The sequence below is a fragment of the Carassius auratus genome, unplaced genomic scaffold (assembly GCF_003368295.1).
Source record: "Carassius auratus strain Wakin unplaced genomic scaffold, ASM336829v1 scaf_tig00049429, whole genome shotgun sequence".
Lineage (NCBI taxonomy): Eukaryota > Metazoa > Chordata > Actinopteri > Cypriniformes > Cyprinidae > Carassius > Carassius auratus.
The window spans coordinates 1-18,302 of record NW_020527114.1 but is presented as its reverse complement, the minus strand read 5'-3'; the positions used below and the strand labels follow the sequence as shown (position 1 = coordinate 18,302).

The window sequence follows — 18,302 nt, the reverse complement described above, 5'->3', positions numbered from 1 at the left end:
TCTGTGGAACCTGTGACTCCTTTTTTCAGGATTCTTCAATAAGTAGGAATTTCAGACGAACAACGTCTTTTTTTGTAACATTATAAATGTATTTACTGTAACTTTTAATCAGTTTAATGCTCCCTTGAATAGAAGTAATTGAACTTTACCCCTAACTTTCAAACGGTAGTGTTAAAATGTAAAAGTTTACATGTTGCTCTTTTTTTTCTTATCCTGAAATCATTGTTCATTTCAATCTTTTTTTTATGTCATTCTGTTTCTTCTTTTGCTTGTGTGTCAGTCACTACAACTACAAACAGATGCCGAAAACAACAAACTACATTTCCTCTTGTCATTCATCATCTCTTCTGATGTTCATTCCGCATTGTCTTTTATTCCTTCCTGAAATCTGATTTCTGTCACAGGTCATATTGCTCATAATCAAAACAATGCTTACACGTTTCTCAGTCCGATCTCTTCTCCACCCAATCTGTGGTTGGGTATGTTAACTAACACGACTCTCACCCAGTCAAAACCTTCAAGCGGTCAATAAATTGGCATGTGTATGATGAACTGGTGAACTCTTTAGAGTCCCGTTATGTGTAATGATTAATTGACAATGTCTATTTGACAAATGACTGAAGGTTTTGTGGGTTTGTTGTGTAGAGAAACTACAGCGCCCCCTAGCAGTGCTCTATAGTTTCTGCGTCTAGTTTGATATTTCTTCTAATGTGGTTATTAAAGGAATAGTTTCATAGTTCAGTGTTTCGTACCTGGCAGAAGAAGACATTTTGGTAACCAAACGGTTACTGGTAGCTGTTGACATTCATAGTATTTTTTTTTTCTTCTCCATACTATGGAAGTCAATGGCTACCATTAACTTTGGTTACCAAAATATATTTTTCCTGTATTGAGCAGAATAGAAAAAAAGATACAGGTTTGGAAGAACACAAGGGTGAGAAAATGACAGAATTTTCATTTTTTTGGGTGAACTATCCCTTTAATATCATATAGTGCTTATTCAATAGGTCCTGGCAGAATCTGTGGTGTTTTAAGCATCTTCTGTGCTGATTTTGAAGGAAAATCTGCACAATTCTGCATAATTACTTTTGTGCTGTGTGTCTGTTTATTCTCAGGTCCCACAGTCCTGGAGGTGTTTAACACCCTGCTGAAGCATCTGCGTATGAGTGTGGATTTTGAGCTGGGCGACGGTTCCCGCAGGAACTCTGCGAGCAGCCTTTCCTCCACCCGCACTAAAGAGAGCGAGGAGCGGATTGTCCAGAACGCCATCATCCAAACCATCGGTGACAGCTTGACGTGCTCACTAAAATCTGACCTTTTGTGAAGTCCAAATACCGAACCAATTCAATAAAATGGATTTGTGTGTGTGTCTAGGTTTCTTTGGAGGAAATCTTCCCGATTATCAGAGAGCTGAAGTGATGATGTTCATTATGGGAAAGGTTCCTGTTTACGGCACGCCGTGTCACACGCTGGATACCGTCAAGATCGGGTAGGACAGTGTGTGTGTTTCTGCATTTGTCATGGTGGTTGTAGTGTTTAGTGAAAGTTTCTTGAATCCTTGATTATGGCACTGATTGCACACGTTACACTGACACAAGCGTATTTGCAACATGCAAATGACTTGTAGTCGGGGATGTCAAAAGTGCATCTTCAGTGAGTGTAAACAGACAAATCAGACAACTCAATATTGCGGTTATAGATAAAAAAAAAATTCAAGCACTGTTTATTTCATTTGTGTCTTTGTTGTTTTTATTTGCTATGTATTGTACAGCATTATTATTTACTTATCTTTTATAACTGGGGGAAAAAACATAAATTAAATGTTGATATAATTAAGAAATGTTAATTTTTATCTACTTTAATCATTTCTAATAATAAACGTGATTTGTCAAATAATAATAATAATAATAAACATTTGTCAGATTTCATTGTCATTGCTGTCGCTACTAACTGCTGAAATACCTACTATACATTTACTCTTTTGTGTGTATAGTATGCAGATAGGAATCCAGCAATTGTTTGCATAAAAATTAAATCATCTCCTTTTTCTTTCTCAGGCATCAGGGCACTAAGAGAATCCAGGCAATGCTGTTAAATTCTCTCATTATGGTAAACCTCGTTTCTTTATTTTCCTGTGTGTGTAATTTTACGAAGCTACAAGAGTACTTTGCTGCAAGGATGTGCTGCAGCTTGTTTACAAGCAGAGGAAGATGCACACGTGTGGTATTCTCATGAATAGCTGCGGAGACTGACACAGAAGAGAAGAAACGGTTGAAAGTTTATTAGAAGTTTTGTTCTCACACAGAAAGTATTCTCGTAGCTTCATAACATTACAGTTAAACCACTGATGTCACATGGACTATTTTAATGATGTCCTTACTACTGTACCTTTCTGGGCCTTGAATGTTTCAGTTGTGTTGGTATATATGCAGGGTCAGAAAGCTTTTGAATTTCATAAAAAAAATATCTTAAATCGTGTGCGAAGATAGGCTCACGGGTTTAAAATGACATGAATGAGGGTGAGTAATTAATGACAGAATTTTCAGTTTTGTGTGAACTATAAGGCTGGTATCAAGCATCGCTAGTCATCATGACTAGTGAACATATATTAGACTTGCCTTCTGTCTCTGAGCTTGTTAGTAAAAATCTTCCACATCCTCCTGAGGGAGTTTCTGAAGGTTCCTAGACAGCAGACTGCACGGATCATAACATCAGATCACAGCCGCCTGTGGTGCTTGGTGTCCTTTTTCTTCTTTTTTCTAATGTCCAATTTTGTCTTTAGTCTGGTTTATGGCTGGTTTTAGACAGGGCAACATTTCAGGCGCCGTTGCCCAGCAACAGGCAGGAAATGGGCTGCAGGTTGAGATATACAATTGTTATTTTGGATGTCAACAGCTTTTGCTCTCCATCTCCCACTGCTGGCCAGTTCCACAAGTGCAAATGAGTTGCTAGAGTTACTAGTGTGAATATGTACTGTAATAATGGTGCTGTTCATATCTGGTGGATTTGTTCTGTGTGTATGTGTAGGTTACGTCAGGGTTTAAGTGTAAAACAATGTGTGCTGGCCTGCCCGTGTCGTTTCTGGAGCCGTTGTGCTCCATCTCTTTGATGGAAGACAGTGAACTTCGGCAGCTCGTCTTGGAGATTCTGCACAACATCATCGATCGCCATGACAACAGAGCCAAACTCAGAGGGATCCGGTATGGATGCACACATAACACCCTGAAGTGAATGTGCGAAAACTAGGCTGTCAAAAGTTAATGCGTCAACACCTTTAATTAATTTAATTATTGAATACTTTTTTTTTTTTTTAATGCTGTAAATACATTTATTCAATTTGATATGTAAGCGTTTCATTATGTTCAGCGTGATTTGTAAAACCTGATTAATGCTGAGTGGAGCTGCAGCACAAGTATCATGATTCCTGCAAGCCTTTATGAGTTTAATAAAACGATCTTCATTTTTTTTTTTTTTTTTTTTTTTTTTGTAAATTATTTTTGTAAGATGACAATATTATAACCTGATGTTGTTTTAAAGGTCAGTATGTGATCTTTCCTTTATAGACCACAGTCTTTTTTTATTTAAGAAAGTAAATGTGGACGAGGTCAAACTTTAAAAAGTACACAAAAGTTTTACTTGATTGACATTTTAGTATTGATATTCTTTTATGTATTTTTTTTTTTATATTTTGCATTAGATATTTTTATATATTATATATTTGGATTATATATATTAAGTTATTTTGTTGTGCTTTTTTTCCCCAATAATTCTTTATATTTTTATTTCGGTTATATTAATTGCAGTGCTTTTACTTTTAAATTTCATTTCATTTTCTTGCCAGATTTTTAGATTAAAGATAATTTTTTTAAGCTTTATTCCAATTAACGAAAACAACTTTTAAGGTTGAATAGTTTATTTAGAAATAATAACATAACACTGGTGCCAGCAGTTTTAGGTGAGAGTGTGTTCTGATGCACCAGAATTAATGCATACTGAACCATTTCCTTTGTGTTTGTGCACAGGATTATTCCTAATGTAGCTGCTCTGAAGATCAAGAGAGAAAAAATCTCCAAACAGGATGTGGTCTTCATGAAAAAGGTACAAAACACACACAGACGTCACATCTGCACACATGTGGAACTGCAGCCCTTAACCTGTTGTTCTCGCTCTCTCTCTTTCTCTCTCTCTCTCTCTCTCTCCCCCTCCCCCTCTCCCCAGCATGGGCAGCAGCTATACAGACACATCTATCTGGGCTGTAAGGAGGAAGATAACGTGCAGAAGAACTTTGAGCTGCTCTTCACAGCTCTGGCATTGATCACTATTGAACTGGCCAATGAGGAGGTGATGATTGATCTCATGCGCCTGTCCATCGCCCTGCAGGTATGCTCACCTACAGTGCATTGACAGTCATTCATTTAGCAGACGCTTCAATTCGAAGACACTTAGCAGTAGCCATTTCTCCTAGTTTTCTTATTTATTATGCTAATCTCTGTTTTGATCGGCTGAAGGATATGGTCCTGGCTAATGAGGAGAACATGCCAATGTTTATTCGCTGTGGAATCATGGCGTTGGTCGCTGCATACCTCAACTTCCTGAGTCAGATGATTGCAAATCCCCCTTTCTGCCAACACGTCAGCAAGGTAAATGTGCGCACATGCTTTGGCACACACACATCCCTTTACAAACAATATCCTCCTAACTCCTATCTTCCTGTTAGGTGATTGATATGAGAAATCTAGATGCTCCGTATCTTCTGCCTGAACACGTCTTCAGGGAGAAGTGTGTGTGAGTATTTCTGAGAATGTATTTTTACTAAAGGACTGTATCAATAATCATTTATATATTGATATAATTAATTATGCAGGTGAATTTCCTCTCATTTTTCATTACCTTGTTTTTCATCTACAAATCTTTAAAAACCGTAATAAAGCTATTAAATGTAATCTTTAGCTGAACTCAAAATAAATATAATTTTTTTCATGCTGTACAATCATAATGGTGTGTTTTCTGAATTTATTTGGAGCCTTTAAAATGATTGTTTTAGATTTAAAATTTTCATGTATTTAGTCAGAATAGTATTGAGCTTTAGTATCAGCCATACAGTAGCTTAAATCTGTTGGTTTTATTAATGCATAATAAAAATGTCATAACTCATTCCATGTTTCTTTCTTTGTTTGTGGATCAGGCTCCCAGACTCTTTAGACCGGGACGATGTTGGTTTGTATTTTCAGACGGCTGATCTGGCAGAAGCTCTATCTTTACCTGGATATAATGTAGAGAGACTGTCCATACCATACATACCCCAGGTTACAGGTAATAAACAATATTCTGTACTGGACAAAATTTTATCTGAATTAATTCAGTATCCAAGATTAAATCTTTTTTTCTGCCTATGAAATTACTTTTTGATTAAGCAATTATATTGATGAATATTATAACATTTTCCTGTCCACTCAAAAACCACAGTGGGTAAAATAAATTCTTGTCCTGTGTTTTTTCTGATTGAATATTTCATTTCAGATGAAAATGTCAGATTATGAAAATAAAATGGTTGTGAATGCTATTTCATGCTGTCTTGGAGAACAAGATATATTTTTTTATATATAAATAAAAAATCCAAAAGAGGCAAAAGATGTGTAGAGTTCTTCATGCTCTTTTGGATTTTATATATATATTATTTGGGTAAAACTTTACTAAATAATAATTAAGTGACACTTTAATGATAATATTTATTACATTAAGTAACATTAACTAATGGAACCTTATTGTAAAGTGTTAAAATGTATTTTTTATTAATGAATATATGTTCACAAGACTATGTTAAATTAAACAGAAAAGCAAACAGGTGAGCATGATTTTACATGGTAGCCAATATAAATAATTAATAACCATTTCCTTACCCAAATCCTGCTTTTGGACCAGACTCGGTTGCAAAATCACATCACTCTGTTCCTCTGAAATGACCTTTATCTATATGGTGTAGTGGTTAGCTATCTGTGTTGTACGTTGTCGATTGTCGAGCATGATTGACATGATTCCAACCTCAACACCTCTGATTGGCCATGGCATTGTAGAAATCAACAAACATGTCTGTCATTGTCTACATTGCTCACCTCTGTGAAAGTGCATTGTAAAATCAAAGCCGGCCTGCTGCTGCGTCTATGTCTACTATCAGAAAGTCGTATCTAGCCTGCAGATTTTGGCAAGTAGCAGTTAACAGATTTTGGATTCCATCCAGTCAGAGGATATGACACGTTTGATATTTTGAGCTGATTTTAGAATACACATAGTTTTCATTTGTCAGGCATATCCTACAAATGAAGCACATTTTTCAGCGTGAGATGTATGATGCCTAGTGTTTCAAAACATGAAAGTCATTTTGAAAGTCATGTAGTGTATTCCAGCCAAGAACCTGGTGCTACAATTAATCACCAAGTCCCTCTAAATCTCTAAAATAATACTAATACTAACTTCCTGAAGATCTTTCCTTGTCACATGTGAATTCACCCGCTTCATTCTCTGTTGCCTTCTCTCTGTCTGTGTATGTGTTTGCGCTGTAGTCCTGTACACAGTAGGAAAGATTCTGCACAGATGCAAACAGACATCCAGAGGTACCATCATTGAGTTAGTGAGGACACCTGTCCGTGTGTGTGGATAGAAAGTTGAGTTAATAGCAAGAATATGTAGTTAGTTTCTTCCTAGCCCAACAGTGTTTTGTTTCCATAGATGAATATGTAGGCTTCCTCTACTCTATAGAAGCCGTGACCGATTTCCTGTAGCTCCTGAATGTGTTGTTGAATGAATTTCAGCATTAAGATGAAACGTATACCAAGTATATTGTGTAATGAGATAAATGAGTCCTGTTTAACTTGATTGGTGTTTTGTACGCTGCTTTCATCTGGACGGTGTAACTGGTAGGTTAAAGGGAGAACTCGCATCGGTTCGAGCTTACTGTTCAGTAGCTTGGGTGTCAGGGAGAGTGCTGATGAAGTATCATTTTTTTGGACCTGATTTTCTACCGATCGCTGTAGACCTGCTGCACTCGAAAAAACCTTTGAATAGAGGGTTTATTTTACACTTTAATATGATCACAGATTCCTTTTTCACATTTTCAAAATAAATTAATTTTAATTAATAAATTAAAAATATACATGTACTATTTATAAATATACATGATGAGTTTATTTACAAAAACAGATAATTCATAAATCATGTTTTTGTGTTTTATTGTTTAAAATATAGTTTGTTTGATATCATTTTTTAAATATTTTTTTAAAATAGTTTTTTTTTCTCTTCATATACACACACACTCACATATAAATATACAGTATATAACATTAAAGATTTATTATTTTCTTGTGATGTAAACTTTTAATAGGAAACCATGAGAGGGATGTTTTGATTGAATGTTAGTGTGTATATAGTTTTCTGAAATGAGTTGGTTTACTTCTGATGTGTCATCAGCACTCTTGCCCTAAAACTCTGTTTTACTTATGAATTTTTCTTTTGAAACTTATTTTGCTGTGATGGCAGCCTGTGTTTGTGTAATTTGCATTTCCTTCTGTTTAATAATGCTTTCACACTGCTTTGCCTGAACATTACATTCATTAAACATGAGCAGTCAGCGAGATTACACTGGCTGGCTTTGGGATATTCATCTCCTTTCATGAATAAGAGGCGAATTAAACCCATATATCACAAATACTGGGTTTAGTTTAGTACAGTTCCACGTCGAATCCATGCATGATTGGATCTATTTCAGTCCTTAAAACTTGGATCATTTATATCTTTGACTTTTGACCCACAGAGGAAGACCGGCTGCCGCGTAGGAAGAGTTTTGTCGACACTATTTCTCTCCAAGTTGACATCCTTTCCAACAGCTTGCCCGATCAGGTACACTGGACATAATTAAATCATGCTCGAGTTGTTCATCATTAAGAGTTAGACTAAAGAACATATTTATGTGTTTATCCTGTAGTCTGAGCTTGCAGAGGAGATCACATTTGAGACCCTGAAGAAGGCCATCGGTACGTGTGTGTCTTCTCTGTGTTAGTGTGTGTTTGTACTCTATGTGTGTTAGCGTCTGATGTCACTCCATCCCTCTCAGATACCACTGGTCTGGAGGAACAGGAAAGAGAAAGGAGAAGGCAGGTGATGGAGAAGTTCCAGAAAGCTCCGTTTGAGGAGATTGCCGCCCACTGCGAGTCCAAGGTACAGCTTGTGTGTTCTGCCAATCAGCTTGTTTGCATTTAACACAATTAGAAAAGATTTGGAATGTTCCAATATGATTTTAAATATTTTTAGCCCACTAAGCAATATATTGGCATATATACGTACACTAATGTTCAAAAGTTTGTGTTTTGTTGTTTAAGAAAATGATTGCTTTTATTCATTAAGGACCCATTAAATGGATGAATAAGTGACTAAGACATTTATAATAGTACAAATTAATTCTGTTCTTTTAACCTTTATATTCAGTCTCCTTCAAAAAAAATTATACATTTTTAACATTGATAAAAACAAATGTTTTTTGAGCAGCAAATCTGCATATTAGAATAATTTCTGAAGTATCATGTGACACTGAAGACTAAATGTTACGATGCTGAAAAATCAGCTTTGCCATCACAGGAATAAATTAAAATTAAATGAAAATAGAAAACCTTTATTTTTAATTATTAGATTTATTTGACAATATGACAACTTTACTGTATTTCTGACTACATAAATGCAACCTTTCAAAACCAATGATGACAAAGTTTCGAATTGGCCAATATATAATAATATTAGATATGAGTAAATTTTATGTTTTTGTATAGTTAGTTTTTAAAACTCTACCAAACTCTGAATTGAATAAATAATGTCCTGTCAAGGTGTAAAAAATATGGGAGTTTGCTTGAACCTTTTCTGACTTTTCCTAACGAAAAAAAAAATATTTTTAAGTATATTGGCTTATAAAGTATAATTGGTGTAAGACTGTGTTGTGGGAATTTGAAGCCCTTGACGCAGCACAACTTCCTGTGTGTGTTTTCAGGCCAGCATGCTACACGATCGCTTGGCTCAGATATTTGAACTCACCATTCGGTAAGTTGACATTCCAGAAAATATTATACTGTTTGTCATCTTAAATTTCAGCTTGAACTGATACTTGATTGCTTGTATTGTTTTGTTTCTGATCAGCCCTCCCCCGAGCCCTTCGGGCACCGTGACGGTGACATCAGGCCATGCCCAGTACCAGTCTGTGCCAGTCTATGAAATGAAGTTCCCTGACCTCTGCGTGTACTGAACCACGATCTTTCACCTTAACTTTGACATGTGACCACTGACCTTTATGACACTTTATGTTTGGTCCTGTGACCTTGAGCTCACCTAAACCACTCATCATCTTTAGGCACCTTTCACTGTATGTCACATACATTCATGTCCAGCAGAGAGAAGGGGTGCGAACTGGACAGGCGCTTCATATTCTGGCTTCATATAGAGGCTATTCTGCACCAGTCAGACGCAGACTTTACAACCAGCTGTCCAATCATACACCAGCTCTGTAGAATCATGTGAATCTTATGTGTGTGGTTTTCAGTTTGATTCTTGCACTAAAAGGCAGCTCTAGGAATCAAACTGAGTCTTTTGAACACTATATGATTCTTCAGCTTTTTAATGTATTGATTCATAGGAGTCATTTAGAAAACAAACCTAACCCTAACTTAATAGCTAGCATTAGCTTAAGTGCTAGTTTATTTTCATTAAATCATTTCAAAACCATCATCAGCAGAGAGATTTGAAAATACAATAGATTTCAGATAACTTGAATCTCTCCTAAATAAATTATTATAATGTATAGTATAGACTATTTTTGACCAATATATATAAACTGTTAGATGAAATGGTTGCTGATAGTTACAAAGTGTTATTTGTGTTCTGTTTGCATGGCTTAGCCAATGTTTCACTGCAAACGTTTGTTAGTGTAGGCCTTTATTAATATACAATTAGCCTTTAACTTCGATGTTGTGGATGTCAAAGGGGCTTTTGTTCACCCAGAGCTCTTAGTGATCACTATGCTCTCCATTTTGCCTTCACTGTATAGAGATACCAAAACATTTTCTTTTCATCACCAAAGAGCTCCGCCCATGATCTTTCTTTATGGCCACACACAGCCAATCAGAAACTGAATTCCCTTTGAGGGCGGGAACATTGCAGTGTTTTTGAACTCAAACCTCAAAACAGTTTCTAGAAAAATGATGGATATCAGTGATAAAATGATCTGCATTCATCAACCGGCGGTTTTTACATTGAGCCACATGGGCGTTCAAATGTGTTTTCTTTTTCTTTTTGCTTTTCGGGTAACTTTTTTTTCATCTACCTTGGACAAAATGTGTCATGCTGAATTCTGACGATTTATTTGTGACTGTTAGATGCTGAAATCCTTTGCTGGGAATGTTTCACATCATCTGTGCTTCCTGTGGTGAGAGCTGTGATCAGTTTCAGTTGCGTTTAGCTGGTAGAAACGTGTCTATGCACAACCGTTTAGGACATTTTGGCTGATTCTGAGGTGCTTTTCATGGATTCTGGGGGTTTGTTGTCATATGGTTGGCTTGTCTTTCTATTTTGAATGTATTTTTGTGGATGGAACTGCAAGTGAACGGTCAGGTGTTTATTCTGCAGACTTATGGATGCAAAGCTGTTGCCAGTTTTTTAGCCTATGAAATAAATAGTCAGACTGTTTGTGACCAGAGACTTGCACTATATTGTGGGATTTGTATGCACAAAGTATAGAATGTCTTGAATTATTTAAAGGTAAAACTTCACAGGTGGCTTGTTCTAAATTCGCAGTGGGATCGATTATTTGTCTCCTATAATTTCCATAATATCCTGCATGACTGCAAGGTGGAAGATCTTCTGATCTGTCCAGTCTGTTAAAGGACGTGTTTTGAAGTGTTAATGGAAGGATTTGTTGGGACAAAATGTTGGTGGACAGGAAATAGTCAGTAACTGACCTTTTGGCTGTTGTGTTTTTCTCTCAGTAACTTGCTGAATTTCAATAGAAGTTGCTTTGCGACAATGTGTGTAAAATGCTGTGATGAAATCAGGCACATTATTTCTGTAAAAATTTAAGATTACAAATCATTTCTAGAATAATGCAATATATTTTTAGTGTAATATGAAATAGGAAACATCTGTAATGCACCTTTAGAGATGTGTGTGTGTGTGTGTGTGTGTGTGTGAGTGTGTGTCAAAGGGATACAAGAAGTCTATTTTCTGCATGCCGTTTTTGTTTTACATCAGTTAAGGGAAATCTTGTTAAGGGTTTTACTGTAACTTCAAATATTATTTTTAGTTTAATTCACAAGATATGTTTTTATTTCCATCCATAAGTGGAAGTTAACTGTACTTGTAGTAAGTATCACATGGTTTGTCTGAAACTGATCTTAAATTGTGTTTTATCTGTAACTCAACAATGAATTTCTCTTTCATGTTTGTCTGTTTGAATGGGAGAGAGGTAAAGAATAAGATGCGTTAGGTTTCAGGTTGATGGTAATGTGTCGATATGGAACAGAAATGGTTTTGTAGTCTTCTGTGTGAAGATAGTCCAGAGGACAGACTTATGTCTACATGCATCATGCTAGATTTCAAATGTGTAATGGTACGAACCTCTGCAGTGTTGCTACAATACATGACTATAGAAGTTCCCATGAAATCTTGATGTTAATTAGCCATATTCAGGGTCACTGACAGTGTCTGCCACATTAATGTGCAATGAGATTTTATGTACGAGAACTTAGTCTTAATAAAGATTTTGTATTGAAATACATATGGTTTCTGTTATCTTTTGTAAATTCTCATCGAAGAAGGCACTTTATATAAATATATCTTTATAAATATATCACTTTATTTAATCAGTTTAAATTCAAAACATCGAAGACTATGATGCATGCTTACAATTGTATCTAAATTAACTTTAAAATCTATTTAAAAAAAGTATTATTTATTTCACATTCCAGAAACTTAATTTTTTTTTTTTTGCATTACATTAAAGGCGGCTTCTGAGAATTGGGTTAAAATTCCTAGAATGTTTCTACAAATAAGCTTCTTGTTCACTTTATGCAATGATTTAGGTTATTTATTTTTATTTACTTATTTTTTGTGAAACATTTCTTGATATTTTTCATGAGATTCACCTAGATTATATTGTTTTTTGGCCTTCTTATCATTTGTGATTTAATTTAAAATAAGCTAAACTAAAATAAAATGTTAATATAAGATGAAAATCTTAAAACGAAAATAAATTTTTTTTTTCTTGAAAAAAAAAAAATCTAAAAAAAGTTGAAGCTGATGCATAAAAATTACTAAATGAAATGAAAACCAATTTTTACATAATAGATGCCTTTATTTTTAATTACACAGACATCAGTTAAAAGGGGATAAAAAAAAATACTGCGAAATATAAAAATGTAACTGCTGGCATTCATGATCCAGCATACAAACAGTCTTTTATTAGGTCAAGCACCAGCAGAGGAGGAGCAGCAGATCTTGGGTGATCTTTTGTGGTCGCTAGACTCTGAGTGAGCTCAGACTGAGCTTAACTTTTCATTAAATGTGCATGACATCCTTTCTGACTGATTCTTCTCTTGAGAGCTCCCTGAAAATATCAAAATTATAGAACTACTTCTCCAATTCTTCTTCTTTTTCCTCCTCCTCTTCCTCTTCTTCCTTTCCTGGCTCCTCCTCTTCCTCTTCTTCTTCTTCCTTTCCTGGCTCCTCCTCTTCCTCCTCCTCCTCCTCCAGTTCTGGTTTGCTGTGTGTGGGGTTTTTGTCGAGTGCAGGTGTGTGTGGCTGTTTGTTTGATTGGTTCTGTAAGTTCATTTGAGGCCGAGCTGGGGTCTTTTCATCACTCTCCTCGCTGGAGTCCTGACTGGCTGATTGTGTTGAAGAATGAGGCTTATTACGACGGCACGGTGGGCGGGGCCCAGAACACGAGGAGGTGACCGAATGGTTGAAGTGGGAAGCCGCCATGCACTCTGCAGTTGATCGATCGCAGACGCACTGCAGTCGATCACACACACTCACGCCTGAACCTGACACACATACACAACACAATCATTTAACACAAAACTGACTTCCGAAGAAAATGTTTTCGCATGCATTATGTGAGTGTGATGCCATACATCGAGGCTTTCCATTGTGGCAGCTGATGTGTGCGCTGAGTTTTCGGTTTTTCCTGCAGCCCAGAACAACGAGCTGCTCCAAACAGCACTGCTGCAGAAAACAGCACCTGACACAGAGACACGTCAAGGACAGACTCAGGACACCGTACACTCAATAGCTTGCACACCCTTAACTCATTTTGTGTTTATTACGATCTTATTAAAGCTTTTGATTGCTTAAATGCTTGATAAAAATAAAAAATTGATTTCTTTATAGCATATATATAGTAGATTTAATTTTTTTTTGTTAACTAGATATAGAGAGATTCAAAAGTTTTTATGTTTTTGAACGTCTCTTCTGCTTACCAAGGCTGTATTTGATCAATTACTGTATCCAAACTTTTGATAACTGCTTGTCCTAACTTAAACAGAAGCACTTTTTTCCAGTATAGATGTGTGTGTTTGTGTGTTCTGACCGGTCCAACTGGTCCACTGGGTTTCCTGTCCCCTGCTGGCCGCAGTAGCAGCCGTAGTGTTGATACTCATGAGGACATCGTCCGGTCAGACAGTACAGCATTTCTCCCAGCGCAGACATGTCCCTCAACACCTGACCGGATGCACTGTACTGGAGGAAAGAAGTGCTGCACTCTACAAACACACACAGACACACAGATTAATGCGCCATTTTGCATTTCTCTCATAATTTCTGTGGCTGTTTGTTACTTATCCAATATAAGTATGTTTGCATGCATCAAAGTTTGATTTAAGCTGTACTAAAGCATTAAATTGACTTTTTAAATTGGCATGTAAACTGTTAAGTCTGACTGAAAATAGACCAGGCAGTTCTGTGCAGTCAGACTAACAGACCTACTGTAAGTAATGCAATTGTAGCTTGACTTATACAAGTTATATATACAATAATACAGGCAGAACTGTAATTTTTTTTCACAAAGATTTGAGGCTTTTTTGCTTTTATAAGTTTTTCTAGACTAGTGGAAAGAAGTATGTATGTAGCTATACGTTTTGTCCATTTCTCTTTATATTTCTCACCTTCAGAGTCTCCTTGCTGCTGCTGCAGATCTGACAGTCCAGCATCCTCCAATAAAGACCAGGCAAAGAGCGGCGCCGAGCGTCTCCGGACCCGGTGAGACTCTGGGAAACACACACACACACATACACACATTGATTTCTCTGGAGTACAGACAAATGTGCAGGAGTGTTTGGAGAATAGCTTAACCTAATTTACCCAAGCAGGACAAGTTCTTGGATGAACATCCTGCTACAACATTACCATACCAATCAATCGACTGGATTTTAGGAACAGGGTTATCATCTACCAATCATTTTTCTCTGATTTCACAAACAAGTTTGGACTCTTTTCACAGTTCTGGGGTTTTCAAAGTGAAAGTGGTCATAATTAGGTTAACCTCTATAGTGGTGAACAGAAACTACTGTACAACAAATATAATTTTTGAGCCCCAAGTTTGCCCCAGTATCAAGAAAAACAATCCAAAATAGTGTTTCAAAGACAAAAGATTTTTATCAAATTTGCCATCACTCCTTTATCCGTTTTATTGGAAACAGCGTTAAGTTTTCTGTAAATTCATGCCAAGCTAATAAAACAAAAGCATAGTGTTATAAACCCTGGACCACAAAACCTGTCGCTGGGGTATATTTGTAGCAATAGCCAAAAATACACTGTATGGGTCAAAATTATAGATTTTTCTTTTACACCAAAAATCATTAGGATATTAATTAAAGATCATGTTCCATAAAGACATTTTGTAAATGTCCTACTGTTAATATATTAAAACTTAATTGATAAGTAATATGCATTTAATTTGGACAACTTTAAAGCTGATTTTCTCAGTATTTAGATTTTTTTGCACCCTCAGATTCCAGATTTTCAAATAGTTGTATCTCGGCCAAATATTGTCCGATCCTAATAAACCATACATCAATGGCAAGCTTATATATTAACTCAATTTCTAAAAACTGCCCCTTATGCCCCTTATTTTTTTTAAATGTAGATGTATAAAATATTGCAAGGTTTACTATGAATATGCGTCATCACATCCTTATATCAATCTAATTGACGATTTTCGCAGACTGTTGAATCAGGAACTCGTCTTGCTTGGTTAAATCATATTGTTTTTATGTGAATTGTCAATATTACCGATTTTCTCTGATTCCTGTGAGCTGTCAGATGGCTCATTCTCTTCCTCTTTCTCCTGGTTCTCTTCCTCTTTCTCCTGCTCCTCTTCCTCGGCAGACTCCTGCTGAGCTGTAGTGGTCAGTGACGGTGCACGATCCAGAGCAGGAGGTTTCTGGGGACGAGGCGTGATTTCACCAGCAGAGAGGCCTGACGTTGTGGGTTTGTGAGGAGCCGTCGATGTGTTCTTGTGGTTCTTGGTTGGTTTTGCAGCTGTGTGAGCTGTCGGTCTTGGTGAAATGCTGTGAGGTTTAGGGAACAGTGCTGGAATGATCCACGTGAATGGACTGACCTCTCCGAACACGAATGGGGTCACAGTAGTTTGGGTTTCCACCGATTCATCTTCTTCTTTATCACTTTGTAGATATTCCTTACTTTTTGTGTTGGCTTGTGTTTGAGTTGTCGGTTTGGTTGTGCTAGAGTCGCCAATTAAATCACTCTCTTTATCTTCCTCACTCTTCTTCTCCAATATCTCTGTTTCCTCACTTCCTTTCATTAATGTGCGCTGCACCAAAGTAGTTGCAGCTACTGTGTGTTTATTGGTAGCTGTTGAAAGGGTTGTTTTGTGATGTGAGTATTGATTGGTTGTTATTTTAGTGGGTGTGGTCATCAGAGCTATAGAAGGGCTTTGACTGGCTTTTGTTGAATGTCCTTCTGTGCCTATGTCACTCTCTGTCATTTCCTGTTCCTCTTCTCTCTCCTCTTGTGACTCATCACTCGTTTCCCTCTGTTGTGATGTGTAAAGGTGGGCTGACATATGGTTTGGCGATGTAACTTAGGTCATTAGTTGTAGTGTGTGTACCGGATGTGTGTGTAGTATGTGCTGGTGTGTGTGTGACAGATTTTAAAGTGTTGCTTGCAGGTGACTGAAGTGCGTCTTCATCAGTCTCGTCGTCCTCCTCCTCAGATGATTGTGTGCGAGTTGTTGGTGTTGTGTGGGTTGTATAGTGAGGAGTGTGTGTGTTTGTGTGTATATCTGGTGATTCTGTGACAGTCTGTGATTCTGTTGTTGCTGTTAGCGCTACGTTAGTAGTCAGCTCACCTGTCATAAAACCAAAATATTATAGTCAGAAAACATACTGGATTTTTTAATGAGGTCATTTGCAAATTCATTTTCAGTAAATTAAATGCTTACTGTTTGTGCTCCAAACCATTGCATTGTGGGTTGTAGGGCTTTCTTCCTGTTTGTCTCTGCCCAGCTCTTTTGTCGACAGTACAGCAGTAGCTAAAATACAGAAAGTGGATTTCAAATATTTATTTATATATTATAATAGTTGCATTATTTAGTCCTCATTGATTTTTATTATATAAACAAAAACAACTGAAACATCCTTCAAAATATCTTCTATTGTGCTGGTCAGAACAGGATTTTTTTTTTTTTTTTTTTTTTTTTTTTTTTTTTTTAGCTAAAACTACAACTAAAAGTATGATTTTTTTTTTTATAAAGTTTAAATAAAACTTAAATTTAACTTTAAAATGTACACATAAATTAGAAATGTTGCCTTGGTCAACTAACAGAAATAAAATAAAAGTTAAAGATGAAGTGTTAATATTACTAAAATTTAAATAAATAAATATAAATTAAAGCTAAATAACTATAATAATTAAAAAGAAATTAAATTTAAATTGTGCATATAAATAAATAATGCTAACATAATACTGGTGCAGACAACAGAATCTCATACACTCTTGGAAGCAAATGAGGGTGAGAAAATGATTGATTAACTACCTCTTTTAATGTGGTTACACACATTGCATTCATTTTATATAATTTTTGTACTAAATGGGTTTTGCTTCTGATACTTAACGCTCTTATTGGACAATTTATGCCATTGGGTCTTGATTTTAGGCTATATCTTTAGTCACTACATATAGACTTTCTTTCTTAATTTTAAAGAAATGCTTAATTAAGAATTAGAAGAAGCCAGAATCTATAAAAAGTAAAGTAGCAGAAATGCTAAGAGCCTTGCTTGAACTCAAGCTGTGGGGTTTAAAGGCTTGTTGTCATTTAGAATAATTTGGTCACATTTGATCAAGTGTTTTTTTGAACAGTGAGCAGTACTAGAATTTCAAAGAAGTCCTTGATGTACTCTACAAGTTGAGATAAATTTGTTTGTGACTAGCTAAAAGCTCAAAATGCATAAATCAAGGCAGTGCATCTGAGGCTGTAACTCAGACTGTTGAAAACGGGACACTCTTACCATCCTCATATTCCACTGCCTCCTCTCCCTCACTCTCAACTATACTTCCTCCTCTGAGTTTCTGCCCATTTCTCTTTCCGCTGCTTCATTCTCCTCTTCCTCTGGACCTGAAGACGAGGTTCAGCTTAGATCAGTGAAGTCTTTAGGTAGCTGAGGATTACTGGAGTTCTCAGAACTAGCGATGTGAGGGGGAAATCACCCTCTGGGCTACAGAAAAGAGTCTAAAGATAAGTTCAGTGAAGCGCTTTACCTGACTGATATATCCCAGGGTACTTTGTGCTCTGGATATTGCTGCTCTGAGAGCCGTTAACCAGCACCAGCTCATTGTTGAAGTTAGTCATAGTCTCATTCAGTGTGCCATTAACTCCTGAAGAAAAAGAGTAAAAGAGGGAGGAATTTTTTATGATATTTAAAAATATCCATAAGAACAGAGTATATCTTGTTCACTAATAATTGCTAAAGGTTTCTCATACTTTTCTAATGCAAAATTTCAGCTGGATTTTCATCTTGAATGCATGTGATCATATTTATTGTAATATTTCACCACTAATTATTTTATTTAATTACAGTAAAACAGTCATATTGTGAAATATTATTACAATTTAAAATAACTGTTTTCTATTGCAACATATTTTAAAATGCAATTATTCCTAATGATGCAAACGCTGAATTTTCAGCATCATTACTCCAGTCTTCAGTCTTTCTACAATAACAAATATTCATAATATATAAATGTTATAAATGTCTTTA

At 36.1% G+C, this 18,302-nt stretch overlaps 1 protein-coding gene and 1 pseudogene across 2 annotated transcripts in view; one reads left to right on the top strand and one right to left on the bottom strand.

Moving 5' to 3' along the window:
- The window catches only part of LOC113089365 (protein EFR3 homolog A-like), a 35,805-nt gene extending 23,999 nt beyond the window's left edge, over positions 1-11,806 (top strand). For both annotated transcript variants that reach the window (XM_026255987.1, XM_026255986.1), the window contains 14 exons: positions 1,116-1,283; positions 1,375-1,489; positions 2,058-2,109; positions 3,028-3,200; positions 4,023-4,098; positions 4,219-4,380; positions 4,509-4,640; positions 4,718-4,785; positions 5,186-5,313; positions 7,808-7,893; positions 7,979-8,027; positions 8,108-8,211; positions 9,032-9,081; positions 9,178-11,806. In XM_026255987.1, the coding sequence (XP_026111772.1) occupies positions 1,116-1,283; positions 1,375-1,489; positions 2,058-2,109; positions 3,028-3,200; positions 4,023-4,098; positions 4,219-4,380; positions 4,509-4,640; positions 4,718-4,785; positions 5,186-5,313; positions 7,808-7,893; positions 7,979-8,027; positions 8,108-8,211; positions 9,032-9,081; positions 9,178-9,283 (1,469 nt within the window). In that variant the 3' untranslated portion in view covers positions 9,284-11,806. The remainder of the gene's footprint in view (positions 1-1,115; positions 1,284-1,374; positions 1,490-2,057; positions 2,110-3,027; positions 3,201-4,022; positions 4,099-4,218; positions 4,381-4,508; positions 4,641-4,717; positions 4,786-5,185; positions 5,314-7,807; positions 7,894-7,978; positions 8,028-8,107; positions 8,212-9,031; positions 9,082-9,177) is intronic.
- Positions 11,807-12,385: 579 nt separating this feature from the next.
- Positions 12,386-17,919, bottom strand: LOC113089366 (uncharacterized protein DDB_G0290587-like; annotated as a pseudogene).
- Positions 17,920-18,302: the final 383 nt, after the last annotated feature.